The 19,838-nt window shown below is 44.1% G+C and overlaps 1 protein-coding gene across 1 annotated transcript; it reads right to left on the bottom strand.

Annotated features, from left to right (window-relative positions):
* Positions 1-7,006: 7,006 nt before the first annotated feature.
* On the bottom strand, positions 7,007-18,774 carry LOC120734905 (cytochrome P450 26C1). Its single transcript, XM_040034012.1, has 8 exons — positions 18,682-18,774; positions 15,122-15,332; positions 14,029-14,387; positions 12,520-12,744; positions 12,096-12,371; positions 11,814-11,972; positions 10,588-10,995; positions 7,007-8,711 (listed from the first exon to the last, which is right to left on the bottom strand). The coding sequence occupies exons 3-8, from the start codon at positions 14,233-14,235 to the stop codon at positions 8,367-8,369; spliced, it is 1,620 nt and encodes a 539-aa protein (XP_039889946.1). The 5' UTR covers positions 14,236-14,387; positions 15,122-15,332; positions 18,682-18,774; the 3' UTR covers positions 7,007-8,366.
* Positions 18,775-19,838: the final 1,064 nt, after the last annotated feature.

The following is a 19,838-nucleotide window of genomic DNA, read 5'->3' as shown; positions in this document are numbered from 1 at the left end:
TGTTGGATTTTTACCGTTTGCTCAGTTATACGGCTGTTTGCTAGTACTAGTTTACCTGCTAAGACAGATGAATTATAAGTCATAAGTTCAACCAATGCTGCATTTCTTGTACTTGCAGTGTTTCTCAGTTTGACTGCATTCCAATAGTGGTAGTAGCTGGAAAAACAGGTTGGTTTTGCTTCCTAGCCATGTAGAGCCATTCACATCCACTAACAATGCCTGAAGTTCAATGGGATTCCAGTTAAAAACAACAACGCATTGTTGTTGCTAGATACGGGGGTTTGGCCAGCTAGCTGTATTTAATGAAGCATCAAGTCAATTTTGTTGCCATCATACTAACATATGGGTTCATATAAAGGTATACCTGTACCAATTAAAGACTTGTTTTGTTTTTTTCTGCCTGTCCCATTTGGTTCTTTAGCCGTCAGAATTGTTGTCTGAAGACCAACAAGGAGACCCAATGGATTTACTTTGCCAAATGGATCATCACGGCCTTGCCGTATTGGTCCATTTGATCATCCATTTGTTGTTATTATTTATTTTATTTTATTTTCAGTTGTTACAGACGGGACAGACATGACTGAGGGACAGGAAAGGGAGAAAGGAAGATGAAGGAAAAGAAAAACAGAAGGGAAGAGGGACAGTGAGAAAGGGCACTTAAAAAGAGAAAGAAGAGAAAACAAGCAAAAACAGAGCAACATACTAAACACAACACCATCATGTTAATCTAGCTAAGTGTAAACAGCAGTAAATACTAAATATTGAATGTTGTTGTGTAGCAAGCAGGACCGACAGCGCACAATGTGCTTGGAAATAGCAGCCAATAAAGGTGTAGTTTATGTCTATGAACAGTGAACACCCGTGTGCACACCTGTGTGGATCAGCGCGCTTGTATTCAAAAGGTTTCCCCATGTAATGGTCTGCTAGAGGGTGTAGAGAGCCATAGCCCCGTCCCCCAGGGCATGAAGCAGGCATGGAGGAGATCCAGGCCCCAGACATCCAGAGGCCCCAGAGTGCGAGAGCCCAAGGAGGCCCACCGGAGGGGCATCCGTGCCACCCTCCTGGGAAGAGCTGAGGAGAGCCCCAGATGAAGGGTCACCCAGTAGCCACAGAGCAGAAGCCAGAGGGGGCTGCAGTGGCGTGCCCGCCGGCTCTGCTGGCAGCCAGCTGTGCCAGAGTAAACCGAGCCGCAGGCCCAGAGGCCGGAGGCCTGAGGGCCCCCTTTGCCCCGGAAGAGGCCTGACCAAGCAACAGGCACCAGGCCCCGCCAAGTAGCCACCGGGAGTGAGCTGGTACATACCTGAGCGCCCAGCCCCGGACACCAAGAACCACCAATGCACCGACCCCTGAGGGCATCAGTTACCGGCAGGGAGTGTGGTGAGGGGAGATAGGCCTCCACACTTTGGAGGGCCTGGGAGTTCCCAGAGAGGTGGAGTGTAAGACCTGACATATAGACACAGACACAAACATGCATTCCCACCCTCATGCACACGTATACAAATACTCTGCACTCACCCAACGTAAGGATAGACATAAATGGACACTGTACACACAATCACACTCCCCAAACACTCCCCCAAACAAACTCTATACCCCAGGTCCAGGTACCCTCGCACCTGGAGGGCACCTACACCCAGGAGATGTTACCCTTTCCCCCGGGGTGGAGGGGTGGCATTTAAAACACGGGAGAGCATGGTGCTGCTGCCAGAGAGCAGCAGGTGTTAGCACGGCCCCTCCCAAGAACCCTCAATGTCTACATGGATTTGAAATTGAGAGGTGGGCACCGGCGCCAGAGGTGGGGTTGAATACACAGACCGTCCACTGGACGCCATTAACGTGCCCACCCTCAAGGCCCTATATGTATGTGTTATGAGAGTGTGAGTAATGTGGATGTCTATGTTGTGGAATAAAATTGAGGCACAGGTGGCCAGAAGGGGACAGGCCCTACTTGTGTGGGTGGGTGTGTTGGAGCGGGAAGAGGGAGGCAGCCGGGGATGGGGAGGAAAAGAAGGGAGGAGCAAGATGCCCCTCCCTGGGGCCAGCTCCCCCGCTGACCCCAGTAGGCACCCCCGTCCTTCGGCACCCACCAAGGCAAGGGAGCCCAGGCCCATCCAGACCAGGGCCTACGGCAGCAGGACCGCCCAGCCCCACAGGACCCGGAGGAGGAAACTGTACCCACCCTAACATTCAATCATCTCCCAGACTGCACAAGACAGTAGACACCCAGGTTAAGTTTATTCTCCACCTCTCCTATGGCTCTCCTCCACCTGCAGAGTGTTCTCCTGCAAGGATGGAACAAACTCCCTGCCAGTTGAAGACTTGTTTGTGTAGCAGTCTTTAAACTAAAGAAGCAAATGTCGTATACACTGGATGGATATTTTTACAACAACTTTAAAACAGTCACATTTCTGAGCTGGCTCAGGATGGATGAACTCCCGGTGATCTTCTGCAGTGGCCAGATTCTAACTTCAGTCCATTTTTATTCCCAAAGTCACACAATAGAGCCTGCAGAGTCTGTGGAAACTGACTCAGCACATCAATGGCAATGTACACCAAACCACCGAGTTTGCATGTTGCATTGTGGTTTTTTCTGTGACAGCAGCAGCAGCAGAGATTAAAATAGACTTAAAGAAAACACATGTGAGGAGCTGATCTTGGCCACCAATCACTCTATCCAAGTCAACATCTGACCCCGTTTTCCCCCTCATTTCGCAAATGGGTGTCCCTTATCTTGCCCAAGAACTGCCTTTGAACCAGAACGCACACAAATAAAAGAAGGAGGAGGAGAAGGCTGAGGAGGCACTGAGACTAAAAATTCTGCAGCAGAAAGATTTTTATAGCTCAGAGGAGGCGGAAAAGATTTCATAGGATGCATTAAGAGAAGACGCTGATGCACGTGGTGAGTCAGCAGTGCGACTGAACTTCAGAGTTATGTCATGCAGTTTTATCTTTATTTTTTCTGCAAACAAAATCTTCTGAAGCTTTCACAAAGAAAGAAAAGAATGTTTTTGAGCAAGAAGATGAAAAGAGCTTCAACACTTTAATCTCAGTGGCCCTTATATGTGCCCTCTGTGGGTAAGTAAACCTCCAATAAGAAGCTGATAGTGATGGGTAATAATGGTCTTAGTTGTCAGAGTGACTACCCACTGGCCACCCCCCCAATAATTTGCCAAACCCCTCAGTAACCTGTGTTTTACAGCAGCATAATGGAACTAAAAATTCTGTTTTTGGTGTGCCACCCCGATACTTTTAGTGACCCCCAGATGGCCACCCCTATGAAGAAATTCTGGAGGCTCCCCTGCCAGTTGGCAATTCTCATCCTCCTGAAAATTATATTTATAAACCTTGTCAGTTATATTTCACGGACTTCAGATTTATAACTTCAGTTCAATGTCATTTATAGTTTCAGTTCGGACCAGGTGCTTCATTTTGTAAGTTTCACACCCTACTGTAGTACAAACCCAACAATGTCCACATGATGGCTGTGGGGGAACGAACTCCCTTTGGCAGCGAGAAATCTCCTCCTAAAATTACTTTATAAAGAATTTTGTTACACAGTAACAAACAAGTTACAAATTAAGCTAACAAATAAAAAATGAGATTTGACCTAAGAAGTGATGAAGGACTTACTCAGCTGGCCTGAAGGACTGAGGAAGGCTGTCCCACAGTTTAGGTGCCACAGCTTCAAAAGTGTGGATATAAAATAAAAACATGGAGCAGACTCTGATCAAGAACCTGCTGCATTCTGACCATTTGAAGACAAGCTGGCGATGACAGAGAAATGCACATGAAAAGTCAAAGCCGCTCCCTTATTCACAGGGGGGTAACCACAGTGGGTGTAGCAATGTTTTGATCTGAGTTTTTAAGCTGGATGCCCTTCCTCATGCAACCCTAAAGGGATTTGTGTGTCTGCTCCTGGGATCAAAGCAGGAATCTTTCACTTGTAAACCACATTACTGAGACACCAGATATGCATGTGTGAGAAGTGTGTAGTCATAGTTCCACATTATTGGCTGACAGAAAATGTTTGATTTCTGCTGTTTCTTAGGCATCAGTCACACAGGCGTAGAGACCCCGTGGTAATTAGTGTCCTAGAGAAAAATCTGTATTGCACTGGTGAGAGCTTACTGCCAGTTGCTGAGTAAAACTGGTCTCAAAGAATTATATGATGCTACAGAGGAAACCTCCTTGTTACTGCTTTGGTTAGTAGCAGATTGGAAGACACAAACTTGTCTTCCTTCTCTCACCCCAACCAGTCACAGCAGATGGCCCCGCCCCTCCCTGAGCCTGGTTCTGCCGGAGGTTTCTTCCTGTTAAAAGGGAGTTTTTCCTTCCCACTGTCGCCAAAGTGCTTGCTCATAGGGGGTCATATGATTGTTGGTTTTTCTCTGTATCTGTTATTGTAGGGTCTACCTTGCAATATAAAGCGCCTTGAGGCGACTATTGTTGTGATTTGGTGCTGTGTAAATAAAATTAAATTTAAAAATTGAAATTGAAACTTGTCTCCAAACACTCTCCCTATGGCAGTGGTTTCAGCAGTAAGGCACAACTTTTATTTTGGAGGAAAAAGTTCTTTCACTACTTCTTGGTCGTTAGTGAGCGAGTGTTTGAAGGGAACTCTGCGTCCAACAATCTGCTAATGACCAAAGCAATCACCAAAAGGTTTTTGGTGCAGCATCGTCTTTGCAATTGCTCCCAGAAACCTCCAGCTACCACTCGCCAACTAGTTGGCTGATACATATTTATCCCCAGTGAGCGCAGGTTTCCAGTCTCTTTGTATGACTGGACCAGTTCAACAGATTGGTAGGTGAGGGGACAAAAAAGGAGTATCTGCAGCTCCAGTTTGGTTACTCCAAAAAGACAAATTGGATACCAGTGTTGTGATAAATTCAAGAACTTAAAATCCCTCAAACCAGTGAATATTATAAAGGCTTTGACCAAAAATATAAAACTTCCTATACAATATATTCAGAACTAGTTGGGTTATATCGGCATGTAAGTCTTTATATAGAGACATTAAATTCTGTCATTTTGTTTTATAACTGCGACTCTCCCACCTCAGAATTCCTTTGTCGGATGATTTGAAACTCCCTCTCACCCTTCAGCTACTTAAACTGTAGAAACACTTGGTAGTTCAATATTTTCCGCTTCATATCTTCATCTCATGCACTAAAACATGAAAGTGAGATCACCCCTGAGGTCACTTTGCGGTGCCCATCAGGCATTTCCAGCAACCACCTGACTGCCCTCGCTGACAGGCCGAGAACAGAGTGAAGCAATGTGGCAGAAAATTAATGGGACACAAACAGCCTGGCCTATTTGTGTCCGCTGCAGGACCCCGTAGTCCTGCCAAGGTCGTTATCTGATGGACGCTCGGTCACTGTGAACTTGGCGACGTTTTGAACCAGGGTTCACGCCAGTGCCACCGGCTGCACAGGTCAGTGACCGGTCAGCTGATGGGAGGGTGCATGGGAACCAGAGTGGGGATGCAGCAAAACACAAGACAATGCAACACATCCTGACTGTCAAGCATTATACAACTCACGCAAGTGGAATGGTGTGCAGCAACTGTTTGGGTTACATGACTTTGTCCAGGTTTAGGAATATGATGATGAGTTCACGGTTTCATGAATGATTTTGTGGAAACTGAAATAAAGTCTAACAGTTTGAAGAGAAGTGAAAACCAAACTTAATCTAGAACTTTTAAAATTTCAGTCAACATTAAAATGTAAAAAAATCAGAATTCTGGACTTTAGCCGAGTTTTCACTGCCTCAAATGTTTTTCACAGATGGACATAGTTTCCAGGTATGAAATGTGAAGCTGGTATGGCTCAGTCGACGCTCCCTGTAATTACCAGCAGGAGGCGACTTCTCTGATTAAAATAAACAGCTGTGTTTGTATAGCAGTCTATGATTAATTATTCAGTAACTGAAACAAGAAGCATTACTAATAATGCACAACTTTAGGCAGAGCATCATTTACCCATGAACTTCCATAGGGCCAAAGGTCTTTCTTGCAACCACAGATGTCGCCCCCTGGTGGCCATTAAAAACAATGCAGATCTCAGGGACATTTGCATTGACCACTTTTTAGACCTGGAAGCTACAGCCTGCTATTAAGGGCCTGGTATGCTCGCCACATTGGTCGCTTCTTGCACTACCACTAACATCACACAGATCCATTTATGCTAACGTTACAGCGCAGGTATTCTGCTGTATTCTCCTGGACGATAGGTGTCGCCACTCAGGCAAAAACCGCCACATCAGTTCAGATACAGGAGAAGAAGTTATAACTGTCCTGCGTTTTTAAACTGTTGCAACATCTCCTTCTGTATAAGCTGTGAATCTCTGACCTGCTGTACTGATAAATCATTAAAACACACTGTTTACAGCTGCAGCAGCAGTGACATCACACACCAGGTTACAAAAGTCAAGAGGTGGACGACCAGCAGAAGCCGACTAGCAACAGCTGTGTCGTATGCTGCCGATCACGAGGCACTGCCCACTGGGTGTAAAATGGCCTTTAATGGGATGGACTCACTTTTTTAAGTGAGCCTCGAGTGGCCATTAGAGGAACTGCAGTATCTGGGACCTCTACGTTGGCTGAAGGATGTCTCCAGAGTGAGTTTGCTTGCTTTTATTTTTTTTTCTTTCAAAAATTGCATTTACTTTTAGTTTACCTTCTCTGCTAGTTTTAGTTTTCTGATTTATAATTTAAAAAACAAGTAGTGAAGGGCTATATTTGAGGGTTTTAGAAAGGTCGTGATAGGGATCACATTTCAAACACACTTTATGAAGACTCACGATCACAATGTAGACATCTCAACCTTGATTAGCATAGATACCAACACCTTTTGGATGCTCAAATTTGACCAGAAGTCTAATTGAATGTTTTTTTCTTTAGTTTTACTTTGAAGTTTACGTTGAATAAGCTACAGTCGTGTTGGGTCAAACCTCTGCTTTCTTGGCCTCTTCTCAGACACAGGATGTGACAAACTGTGACAAATTTAGTTTAGCATCTTCTAATTTACTCTTTACATCAACTGTACAGCAGCTACATGTGATACACTCAATGAACGCACAAACAGGACAAATTTACACAGACTCCTTAAAGCAAAGAAAGTGCTATCTCCTTCCACAAATCCATCCACACCTCAGATTTCACAGCGCATCTATAAGACAGTCCTAGAATTAGACCAGTAAAAACAATAATAAAAAGTATAACTTTACTCTCAGTATATGCCGCTCTAAACAATAAAATATTTCTATGTTCTAGCAGTGATAAAGGTGTTATGGGCTTTACTAGTTAGTGTCTCTATCTATAAATTGTTACAGATAAAAGTACAACAGATATGATACATCGGCATTTTAAATACAGCTTATTCATAATGCTACTTCATTTGATACACATATAATAGCACTGTTAAGGATAGATAACATTCGTATAAAATGAACTTTATGTTCGGGTAGTTCCTGGTTGTCGGTTCAGCCTCACACATCCGGTCTCTCCAGTGTCCATTATGAGCATTCAGATATGGTTCTATTACAGAAAATCACATTTCAGCCTTAATCAAACTGTCACATTTCAAAGCTTGTTTCTCCACGTGGAGCTGCCTCGCAGCCAGTGCCATGCTCAGAGGCACTTCAGAGGCAACATGAAGTCCTAAGAAGTGAACAAAGGCAAAGTTCTAAATATAAGCTAGCAGATATACAGTACGTAGCACTTGGATATGTCCATAGTGATGATGTAAAAAGCTTATTTTATCAGGAAGGAGTGCAGAAAGGCGAAGATGCCAAGGCAGAGTGCAACAGGAAAGACAGGCAGCAGAAAATCATGACGCCACGTGTTTGTTTCACTGGATTTGAGTGGAAAGAAACATCCCTGAAACTGGATATATAGAAAATATACTGGTAAAAGATTATTAAAGTAGTGTGAAGGGAGGGTTTAAGAGTCCCTGAATAACTGTTTGTCCTCTGGATAGAAACTATTGCTAGTGACATGCGGTCCACTCATGACAGCAAAACTTAATCTCCTGTTTGAAAACTAGCAGGAAAAATGCTGCAAATTTTCATATTTTAATAACTTAAAATGTGTGTAAAAGTAAGTAAATGCTGGGAAACATGTAACATGGTTAAAATGTGCTTGTGCTACAACAGAAAGTCGTTTCTTAGGTTTGGGTCAGACCACTGAAGAAATGAAGTAACCCCCCACCCACCCATGTCCATGCAGATGAAAGGGGGCCTAAACTGCACCATCAGGACTGGCGAGGTCATTTTCTCTTTTCCTAGAGAGTTCCCAGAAGCAGGAAAGGTCAAACTGCCTCCCTGGTTGAGTTTCTCAGTGTCTATTTGTCTGTTTTTTTTCTCTAAAGCTGGTAGTTGTAGGAAAAATGCACGTGCAGCCCGTTTACTGGGTGCACTATTGGCACTGTTTGCATCTTGGGGAAGTTCTCTGTAGCAAGGGTCCATTTGCAAGTCCCAATCAGCTCCACGGCGAGAGTCTTTAGGATGATCTGAGCCAGTTCTTTCCCTACGCAGCTCCGCACTCCGCCACCGAACGGCACGTAGCTGAACCGGGCCGACCGGCACTCATCCCGATCTGGGCTGAACCGTTCCGGGTCAAACAGCTCCGGGCTCTGGAAGACTGCTGCAGTCTCGTGGGTGTCCCGGATACTGTACATTACACTCCAACCTTTTGGGATCTGGTAGCCCTGCAGAATAAGAAAGGCATTTCATTTTGATGATAGTGATATAAACTCTGACTCAGGGTTCTAAAACAGTTTCTGGACCTTGGTAATATAGCCACTGTCGGCAAAGGTTTACAAAATAATGCAGAGAAAATGTTGAAATTGAAAAAGTAAAAAATTTTATTGTTTGGATGATTTTTAATTATTATTATAATTCTCAAAATCAAAGACTCACAAGTGAAAAATACAAATTAATTCAAGAGTCTTATGATGTTGGCCTTTTAGTTTCTGCCTGACATAGAAAGCTGGAGGCTTTAGCGTGTTGAAAACTTCTTCATTCATTTGGTTTTCAGCTTCATTCATTCAGTCAGTCACTCATTATCCTGCTAATCCAGACTTCTCTATAAACTAATCCCAGTTATTTCTGCAGAGTTAGGATTTCCTTGTTTAGGTTCCAGAAGCACTCACTTGACCGAACAGGCATAAAGACATTTGCAGGAGCACAATTACGTCGTGCCTATACAAGTTAATACCGTGAGAAATAATTAGCATCACGCGCTCTATAATAGTACGGTGGAAATTCCTCTGCTATCGCTTTAAACGTCACTTGTCCTTTTTCAATGAAGGCAGCAAATTGGGGGCACGCTGAGGGCAGGGAGGGGTTTTTAAGAGCAGTTTCCCAGGAGGGGCCGTCAAAGCGTAGACAGCCACGCCTCCGAACAAAGAGCCAAAATCAAATTCAATAGACGCAAGGTTCGCTCTGCCTCCAGCATGAAGTTCTCTGAGAGCAATTCGATTCTGCGATGGACTAAATCACCCTCAGACTCACTGAGTGTCCACAAGGAGGCGTTCGACACATGTCAAACTTTAGCTTTGCTTCTACGGTAAAGAAGATAATGGCTACAGGCAGCTGGGTTTAGACGGACAGGATTGGTAAACAACAAAAACCCTCCCACAAGGTCATTGTGTTATTGTATTACTCCAACAGAAGCATGAAAAGTGTCCAAGAATTTGTACCAGCTGTTATTATTTATTAAGCTTTGGCTACTGGGCGAGTCTTTGTGCTATTGACGACTTGCCGGACAAAACCCAGTTTGTGATTTTTTTTGCTAATTTAATGGTCTGCCTCATTGAGGACTGAACTCTGAGCTTGTAAAACAGAAACGTTCCTTTCGTTGTTTCAAGCTAAAACATATACAGACATTTTATGGGGCCGTCAGCGGCTGGTAGCCAGTTAGAACATTTAACATTTGGCCCAAACCTACTGGATAAAACTATATGTTCATCTGTACTGGTTAAGGTTCAAAAAACATTGTCTAAGCATACTGTAGTTACCAACTGGATGGCTATCGGCTATTAGCTATTATTAGCTATTATTGGCTAAGTCTATCAATAGGGGGTTTTTTGTGCAACTGATTGTTTTGGGGTTTTGTTTGCTGCCTCCTTGACATGTTAACTATGTAAATAATTAGCTTGCAAAGCACAATTGTTAAATACCACCAGAACGGTGCTTCCTTCAGTTTTTGTTGTGTCAAGCTAGTATAGAGAGTTGCTGATGACGTCGAGCACCAGTTGCTGACTGTAGCCCAAACCTGTCACATACACCACATCTCCACCCATACTGGTTGGACTGAATGTTATAGACTGTTATCTAAATGTATTTTATTTGGAAATTTGACAGTCCTATATCATGTATCAGCCAATCGCTCGTTGGCGTATTTTTAGTTGAGCATTCATAAATTTCCCGCACGGCCCTTGTCAGTTCCAGGAGCAGAGACATGGAGATGATCCCTTTGGGATGAATAAGATTTAAATTCCTTTGTATTTGATAAAAATATATTGAGTTCTTTGTAAAACTATACAAATAAGTAAAATCTTCCTACCAGAGACTCAAACTTACATCTAGTTCAAACGTCTGCAGAGCTGTTCGGTAACCGCCAGAGACTGGCGGAAGGAAGCGGAGGACCTCTTTGACGACACAGTCGATGTAGCGGAGCTGGCTGAGCTTCTCCAGGCTCAGCCAGGGTACATGAGACTGCGACCGCGGGAAACCGTCTTCGTCTCTCTGATTCCGACACCCTCTGTTTAGCAGGCAGGTTGTTTCTGCGTCAGTGGCGCCCTCCTCTGTTTCCATGGTGACACCAGATTGAATGCAGCTGTTGTGAGATTCATAGCCGAGGTCTTCCGCCTCCAGTTCAACTCTGGCCTTGTCCACCACTGCTGGGTGGCGAAGAAGCTGCAGAACCAGTGATGTGGAGGCGCTGGCTGTGGTGGAGTGAGCAGCAAAGATCAGCTCCACTGCTGTTTCCTGCAAGAAGGGAGGTGGATGGGTTGGGTGGATGTCACCTGAACATACTGCTCTCAGGTTCACAGTCAGACCCGTGAGGTCCCTGAACGTCAACTGAGAGCCAAATAGCTTGCTCACAAATAATGTACCATCGGTGCACGACTGACCTTTTACCAAATTATCTGGCTCAATCGTTTTCACTCAGCGTTGACCATTAAAAGCATCTTTAGCATGATTAAATGTACCTGTATGAACTGATGGACTTCTTTTCTCGGGCTGTTTTTTATTACAACCAAAAATGAATCAGTAACTGCCCCTACAGGTAAATTCTGAAGCTTTTAAAATTTCCCATATAAGGTGTTTTCTAACGAGCGGCCTAATGAGACTACAGATTCACCACCATCATGCTGAACACAGAGGGCTCAGTCACAAAACTGGGTTTTAGTTTGTTTATAGCCTCAGATTTATGTTTTACTTTTGGTAATTGCTTCAAAAATCATAAAAAGCCTTTTATTTCCCACCATTAGCATCAATTTTAATGTCTACAGTGGTGTTCGAGTATCGCTTAGTGATAGCATAAATCACAAAAACTTCCTGAGATTGCAGCGGCCGCTGTGCTGTGCAGGAGCAGTATTTTAGACGCCAGCCGGTTTCAGAGTGTCCTGCTCATTGACAAACTGTGCCTAAGTGGTGGTTAAATATGACTGAGTGGGTCACAAAAACACTCAGTGTGTGCACACTCTGCACATCTGCATCTCAGTGTTGTCTTGTCCTATCATGACTTTCAGAAAGTGAGGCTGGCACATCCTTCCCCGCACTGTGGACATTAACTCTGGTACCTTGAGCTCCTGCATGCTGAGCTGCTGGTCGTTCTCCTTAGCGCTGGACAACATGTAGTCAAAGGCGTCGTTATATTCCTCGTCCATGTGCTGCCGCTCCCTCTTCTCTTCAATGATTTTCTCCATGTGGGCGTGCAGGATTTCTCTGGCTTTTATCCCCTGACAGAAAAAGATTGACAAATTACAAAGAATTCATGTAAAAGCCAACATGAATGACATTAATCGGCTTTTAATACCACGTTATCCATGTAGATTACACATAATGTCTTTAAGCTCCCCCACCTTGCGTAACCCACTAAGCGGGGCATCTATTGGCAGAGAGAAGAGGTTGTTCATCAGCTGCTCGAAGATCTTAGCCAGGTAAACGATCCGTTCCTCCTCCAGCTTCAGACCCAACAGGACCCTGACCGCGATGCGGAACGTCAGGGACTTGGCTGCACTGTACACGTCGACGGCGCCCGGCTCTGAGCACCACTTGGCGATTTCAGATTTGATGACGTCCTGAAGCCGGGGCAGGTAGGACTCCAGAGCACTCCGGCTAAACACTTTGGCCAGAATCTTGAAAGACATAAGGAAATGGAGAGAAAGGGGTCATGAAAAGTTCACAGCTTGTGCACAGCAGACAACACCTTTTAGTGAAACCCGGAGCGGAACAGACAGTTTGTGAATCCAAACGTCAGTTCAACTTCCTGCTACACCTTCTTACTTTTCGCTTCCTCTTGTGGAGGTCTCCGATGGAGTTGACCAGGGTGTTGGGTCCCAGGATGATGCGTGTGCTCTGAGGCCACTGGGTGCACACCAGGCTGTGTTCCCCCAGCAGGATCTTGCGGATGTTTTCTGCACCCGTCACCCTGATGACCGGCTTCCCCAGGAGGTGGGTCTTAAACACATTTCCGTGACGCTCTCGCCTCGAGATGTGGAAGTTTGAACCCTGGAGGGTAGAAAGAGATATAAACTTTGTCATGAAGCAATGACTCATTAATACCTTTAAGGCCAAATAAAACTGCAACAACTTTTTATACAAACACTTGGAGTCTCTCTCTGTTTTTGTCTTTTGGTGCAGTAATACACACAGCTGTGTCACTTCAGTTTTGGTTTCTTTTTGTTTTTTTCCTCAGTAATATCTTCATTTCTTAGAACAAGAACATTTTTCAGAGGAAAATCTTTCTTTTTGCACCATTTTGGTCAAACCAGCTACTTTTACTTTTTTAATTTTTAATCTGTCATTTTATTTTACATAAAAACAGGCTGTCTCTGTTAATCTTTTTAACATGATAAACTTACATTAGGTAACATAGTTTGTGGTTAATTATAAACAACATACAGTCCAATATGACTTCAAGTGGGTCAGACTATTAAAACAGCTCCATAATATAATAACCTACATTTCTTTAAATATAAATGATCTAAGAACATTTAATGGACCATCCGTTTGCACAAAGCTTGAGATACTTTTATAAAACATTTTCAACAGCATGTGCCTGAGGGATGACAGTGGATCTGCCCAAACCTTCACATGTAGACTTTTTGTAAGTAAACTGCTTATTTTACTCCACGATTCAAACAGCTTGCAGAGATATTTTTTTAAATTCCGTAAGCTTTATACATTTTACTCCTTTTCAGTCATGCTTGCATCAGCTCACCAAGTGATGCAGTGCATTAAGCTGACAAATTAAAGATTTTAACGACTTTACTGAAATGCCTCTTACATTCACTCCTCCCGCTCGGGTTAGATTAACAGTTTGTGACCCTAAACTTTATAGCAGGAGTGCATGTAGATAATATTAACAAGTGAAAACTAATGAGTTGGTGGGAGCGATTTAAGAAGGCGAAAATTTGGAGATGGGGAAATACGCGTGCGCTGTAAGGATGTGGAGAGGATGGATGAGAGGTGAATTCTTTTCTGTAGGGAAGACAGAGAGGGAGGGAGCGAGGTGGAAGAATTGAACAGAATTCTGTTTTTGCTCCATAACAAGGAATTACGCGCGGAGCATCAAGTCCGCACATGTCGCATCAACATCTGAACTGAACCCGCACAACAATCTGCTTCTCGAAACTTCCCGCGTTTCTTAACAAAGTATCGACACCGTGATTATTCAAACTTCCAGCAGTCCCGCGTGGATTAGAAGCCAATAACAGATGAGCATAGCTAAGGAAACACACACCTGCATTTTGGGGCTTAAAAATAAATAAATAAAAACTCGAGCTTACTCACCTGGAACAACCAGTGGAAAGTCTCTCCGACCAATGGCCAGCCCATGGAGCCTCTCGGCAGCGGCAGGCGGCTCTCTTTGTCCCGGGTCAGACTCCAGCGGAGGCTCCACAGCTGCCGGGTCAGTGCCAGCAGCAGGACCGCGGAGAGAAGCGAAGTGAGCGCGGTGGCCAAGGCCGACAGCACTCCAAACTGAGGCAGGGGCAACATCTCCTCCGCGCTGGTCCGTTTCCCAGCATCCACCTGTGTCTGCGCGCTGAAATTGTCTGGGCTGTGCGTAAAGCTTCTCCCTGTCCGTCTGTCCGGAATTCTTTTTCTTTTCCTCCTTTTTCCTGTTTTTTTTCTCTGGTCTCCTGTAAAAGCTGCCCAAATAAAAACAAAAGGTCCGGGTGTGTTTACCCTCCGCTGCCCCAGAAATTACTCATTCAGCTCATCTCCGGAGAGAGCCAATGTAAACTGTTATTACAGCTAGTTAGACCAAAACAATGACGACCATTACGCAGAAATATGCAGAGATGGCGCACACGTCTGCGATCATTTTTTCCAATTAAAACAAACTGTAGAGTGCGTCTCTTATAGCCTGACATTATTTTTAGAGCTGCGTGCATGTTAAAGAGTTTGCGCAGGCAGACGCACCTTTGAAAGAAATAAAAAGCCGATCATTGCGGATGGATGCGCCTGCACACACTCACACTCTGACTCTGGGCGAGCTACATGACAAACGTGCTCCTCTCCTGCGAGGAAACTCCCCTTCATTCCGCTGTCGCTGCTCCTTCAAAATGAGGAGTAGCTGTCAAGTATTCCAAATAGTTTTACAGGTTTGCGTGCGCCAGCTTGTCTATTAGGTTATGCACCTTTATAGGTACAGTTCAGGGGGCTCAGCCACCCTAACCCCCCGGGCGGCACAGAGTTTATAGAGCAGTGGCAATAAATCAGGTTTTAAAAAGAGGCAGAAGGAATAAAAGAGGGATTTGAATACAGTTGACTACAGTACGGAGCGAGGGGAAAAGTTCAGCAAATTGCTCTCTAGCTCTGATTTTCCCAGTAAATGAAGTAAGACGTTAGAGAGTTCGGTCCTTTTCAGATTCAAACTTACCTCCAAGCAGCTTCCTCTGAGCGCACGGTGACAGAAATCCGTTCAGGGTTTGGGGGAAAGTTTCTTTCTCGGCTCCTCTGAGAGAGACCGATGCCTGCTCCTCCACAGTGAGCGGGCTGCAGGGGGTTTTATAGAAAAAGCAGCGTGATCCACCTTCAATTGTGACGTTGGTTTGAATATGTTAAAAGGGCTCGGTGTTTCATTCACAGCGCTGCAGAGAGAGAGGGAAACAAGAAAGAGGAAAACGTTTGGAGAGACGCAGCAGTGCGTCCTCAGTCTGTGTGTGTGTGTGTGGTGGGGGGGGGGGGGGGCAGCGAGTGGAGGGGAAATCTGCAGGTATATCCAATTAGTTGTGCAGAGGTTTCAGACAGGAGCTCCGTTTAAATTCAGAGCGAAGAAAATGGATCAGAGGCAAAAATTCACGACTTTAAGTTTTCCAACAAATAACAAAGAAATCCGGCATTAAATGCGCAAGATCCAAAGTTTAACCCAATATTTTTGAATTCATTTCTTTAAATTTCAGCGATATGTTTTGATCCTTGTTCCTCCAGAAAGAGGGGGAAACAGAATCTCTCACCCGACATCTATGAGCCAGAAATACAGCAACAGCCTCATTTAACAGGATATTTCCTCGTTTTTGAATTTGGCCTCAGCAGGGAACTTCAAATCCCTCCTCGACACTCCAGCAGCACAGTTTTCATTTCCCGGGCAGATTCCTTCAACTTATACAAGGACTGAGACGGATTTCTGACCACATCCACGCAAGCCTCTGTTAACGGGATCCGTGTGATTTTAAGGTGGAGTTTCTTAAAAAATTAATGAAGCCGGTAACACGATTTTAAACACAAACTTTGGACAGCTTGCTGTCTAGATTTACGATGGATTTGGTCGCAGTCTGTGTGCGCAAAACGGCGCAAAATCTGCACTTTTTAATGCAAAAAAAAGCCTCGTGGGGTCACAGCGGGGCCAATCCACCAAACCTCCAGTCTGCTGTCATTTCTTTTGAACACACATAAACATTTCCTCATTATTTAAAATTCATTTTATTTATAATTGTAATTTCTTTCTTTTTTGGGGGGGGGGGGGGGGGGTAGATTAAAACTGGGATTATCTCATTAAACCTGCATTTGTAAAACTGGGCACATCATCTCCAGCTGTTGTTGGCGTGTCCTCGCGCTGAGTTTACATTTGACTGGTGCTGATTGGAGAGTTTGTTAGCTGGTGTCTTTTATCCAAACTGAGGCGGAGAGGTGGATGAGCTCCGCCCCGGCAGACTGATGGAAACACGGCCTCGCTGCTGGTTTTTACACCTACAATTAACAGGACGGTTCTGTGTGAATTCCACTCAGCGCTTTAAAAGCACAGCCTGGTCGCATTTGGGCTCAGGGAGGGAGGGAAACCCCGGAGAGCTCCGACATGAACTTACGGTTTGGAATAAAATGATTGGATTTTAATTTCTGAAATCAAACAAAAATCAAAGAAAAATAAAACAAACACAAATCATAATCGTTTTAAACCATCTCGTGTTCCAGTAAAGTTTCTGCAGATTATTATGAAATGTTTTGTAAATTTGAAAGGTGTCCCGTGGAGTGTTTTTCCACTCTCAGTGCAGCTTTCCACGCAGGATTGTATTTGTTGTTGTGCACTGGGTTAAAATGGGCTGGACAGATGAACGACAAGTGAAATCTGATGATCTGAGTTTATGTTTTGATTCCAGTGGATGCCATGGAGATGCTCACTCAACAAGATGGGACGTAACTCCACCTCACAGCCCCGCCCACACTCTAAACGCATCCTTTTTTTTCTGCTGCGGTTGAAAATCTTCTTCCGGTGAAGCTCTGCAAGGTAACTCCCAAAAAGTTAAAAGAACTCCAAGGTTTTGTGTTTCACTGCATTCAAAAAGTACCACTGCAAAGTTACAAGGACGTCTTCATTCACCTCTTTGATAAGTTGTTATTCTTACAGATGAGCATTTAACCCACGGGTGACCATCCAGGGGGGAAAACACTCTGAGTCCTGGACCTGTGAGTCTGCTCTCAGAGATCACACATCCAAATATTCCAAGGACTTCAAGCGTCCACCACTCTGTGTTAACCCGAGCTGCAGACCTGAGAGTCCATATTTCACAGAGCTGCAGTAACACAAATTTACCCTGAAACATTTGAAGGACCAAGTTCTCTTCATGAGATCATTCAAAATGCTCCCCATTAAATGAACATTTGAAAAGTCCTCAACCTTCAACCCTTAAAGGACTTTATTAGAAAACAGACCTGACTTTGTTTATTTCCTACCGGATCTTTCCACCTGGAATTTATTCATAAAAATCTGCGATCAGGTGGAGGGTTTTTAAATTTGAATTTTAGTCATTTTTCATGTGTTGACTTGCGATCAAATAACCCTTTTACGTTTTTACCTTATCACCTTATACCCTTTTTTCCCAGCAGAGGAAACCTCATTGAAATGCAGACACCTTGAAGTTCCCTTTGCAGATCTTTATTTTCACACTGAACTCGGTTCACTCCTGGTGTCACAGACACAAAGGTAAATGAAACTGAGCAAACGAACACTAAACGGCCACAAAACATGCAAAATATTTTAGCTTTAGCGCTCACGGCAAAGCTCCCATCAGCCATCATCACGACCATGCCAAGCTCACATTTTCTTTAGTTTCTACTGAAAGAGCAGAAAACGAGCACTGTGAAATGATTAATGTTAGTGCTTCTCCTGCAAAATGGTTCAAATTGCCAAAAATAAAATAGTTAATTACTTAAAAAAGGAAAAAAATATTTAAGATAATAGTTCAACAGTTTGTTGTGCTTTGCTCGTGCTTCGGGTTGATATTGTACTGAAGGCCAGTGAGTAACAGCGCAGAGCTCCATGAATACAAGAAAACCATCTCTGTGCAGTTTGCAGTGAAGCTATGCTTCCAAAGGAGGAAACAGAAACCTGTAGTGTGTGATAACTTTGCTCTCAGAGGATGGGAGAGGAAGACGAGAGACTTTTAAAGATGAATTTATATCGCGATTTCATTCTATTCAAAGGTCACAAGGAGGGAAAAGGTTTTACGATAGAGCCGGAAGCCTCAAACCCAGCAGCTGATCACAGCTGGTCTACTGGAGGTTCCCCAGCTGCTAAGCCAAACTGTGGCCATGCAACTCAGGTTTGTGCTCATCTGCTGATCAGCATGCCGACCAATCGATACACAACGAAAACCCCAGAATACCTCTACAACCTGTCTGAAAGGAGACCGGAGCTTCATTTTCTGCCTTCATGTGTGAACTTGTTAATTAAACAGCTTCATGTTATCCAAAGCGCCATAATCTCCAGACACATCTGAGACATCCACGACTGCCGGGGAATGCCCCAAACCCACAACGCTCACGTTTCACATCGAAATGAATCTTTCCTTTCATATGTGCTGTCACAAAGATGGGACCAAATTAGAGCTGGAAAAAAATAAAAACTCTCAATATTAAGAGATCCTGAAATATGACTGAATTTGAATGCACTGCATTGATCTTTACTACATACATTCTCCAATTAGTTGTGAACAAACTAACCTGCAACAGTCAGTGGAAGCCAAACGGATCAAGCTTGTGAGGGCTCGAGTTCAAAATCACAAATTCTTGTGAATCACGTGACCAACATAGAAAAACCCCACAGCCTCACAGTTTTACTGCCCGCCGCCGTCTACCACCTGTTTCTTTGTTTTTGCAGAAATTTAAAGGGACATTTTATCTCCAGATCAAATCTAAATACACTCACAGCCACATTATTAGGTGCACCTGTTCAATAGCTCGTTCAATCAAATATCTGATCAGCCAATCACACGGCACCAACTCAGTGGTGAAGATGACTTCCTGAAGTTGAGCTGAGCATCAGAATGAAGAGGGAAGGTGATGTAAGTGGTGTTGGACATGGCTCGCTTATTTGCCTCTGAATATTTCAGAAACTGACGATTCAAACGAGTTTTATTTGTATAGCGACAAATCACAGCAACCGGTGCCTCAAAGTAAAGACCCAACATTTACACAAAGAATACAGAAAACACCAACAATCGTGTGACACGAAAATCTCAAAGGTTTACGGAGGAAGGTCAAGTATACACAGGTCAAAGAGAGCAGCCAGGCTGCTTTGAGCTGATAGGAAGGCAACGATAATTTAAATAACCATTTGTTCCAACCAAAGTATGCAGAAGAGCATCTCTGAGTACAGGAGCAGCTGAGCGGCTCACAGAAACTGGAAAACAGAAGATTGGACAAATGGTCCTGATCAGCAGTTTGTGGTCATGATGTGGGGATACTTACAGTCCCATGTGAGTATCGTTTAAACTCCACAGCCTTCCTGAGTATTTTTGCTGACCGTGTCCATCCTTTTGTGACCGCACTGCACGATCTTCTGATGTCACAAAGCTCAGATCACCATCATCGGTTTCTTCAACACGATGATGAGTTCGCTGTCACCAGATGTCCATCTAGATTACAGATTCCCGTCGTGGAAGCAGCCGACAAATCTGCAGCGACTGTGTGATGCTGTCGTGTCAACAAGGAGGAAAATATCTGAGGAATTTTTCCAGTGACTTGTTGAATCTGTGCCACAAATGATTAAAGCAGCTCTGAAGGGAAAATGAGATCCAACCTGGGGCGTACCTAATAAAGTGTCCAGTGAACATATTTCCCCTTATTCTTGATGGGTTTACAGTAAACTGTCTACCTAA

The sequence above is a fragment of the Simochromis diagramma genome, unplaced genomic scaffold (assembly GCF_900408965.1).
Source record: "Simochromis diagramma unplaced genomic scaffold, fSimDia1.1 OVJJ01000176.1, whole genome shotgun sequence".
Taxonomy (NCBI): domain Eukaryota; kingdom Metazoa; phylum Chordata; class Actinopteri; order Cichliformes; family Cichlidae; genus Simochromis; species Simochromis diagramma.
Note: the sequence above shows the minus strand (reverse complement) of the source record. Positions and strands in the feature narration are given on the sequence as shown.

What these genes read in the sequence shown, in the direction of transcription:
- LOC120734905 (XM_040034012.1), bottom strand. Translation starts at nt 14,235, where the DNA reads ATGTTGCCCCTGCCTCAGTTTGGAGTGCTGTCGGCCTTGGCCACCGCG. An exon ending in TCCACAAGAGGAAGCGAAAA is followed by an intron (nt 12,372 to 12,519) that starts GTAAGAAGGTGT and finishes ATGTCTTTCAAG; the next exon opens with ATTCTGGCCAAAGTGTTTAG. An exon ending in TGCAGACGTTTGAACTAGAT is followed by an intron (nt 8,712 to 10,587) that starts GTAAGTTTGAGT and finishes CTTATTCTGCAG; the next exon opens with GGCTACCAGATCCCAAAAGG.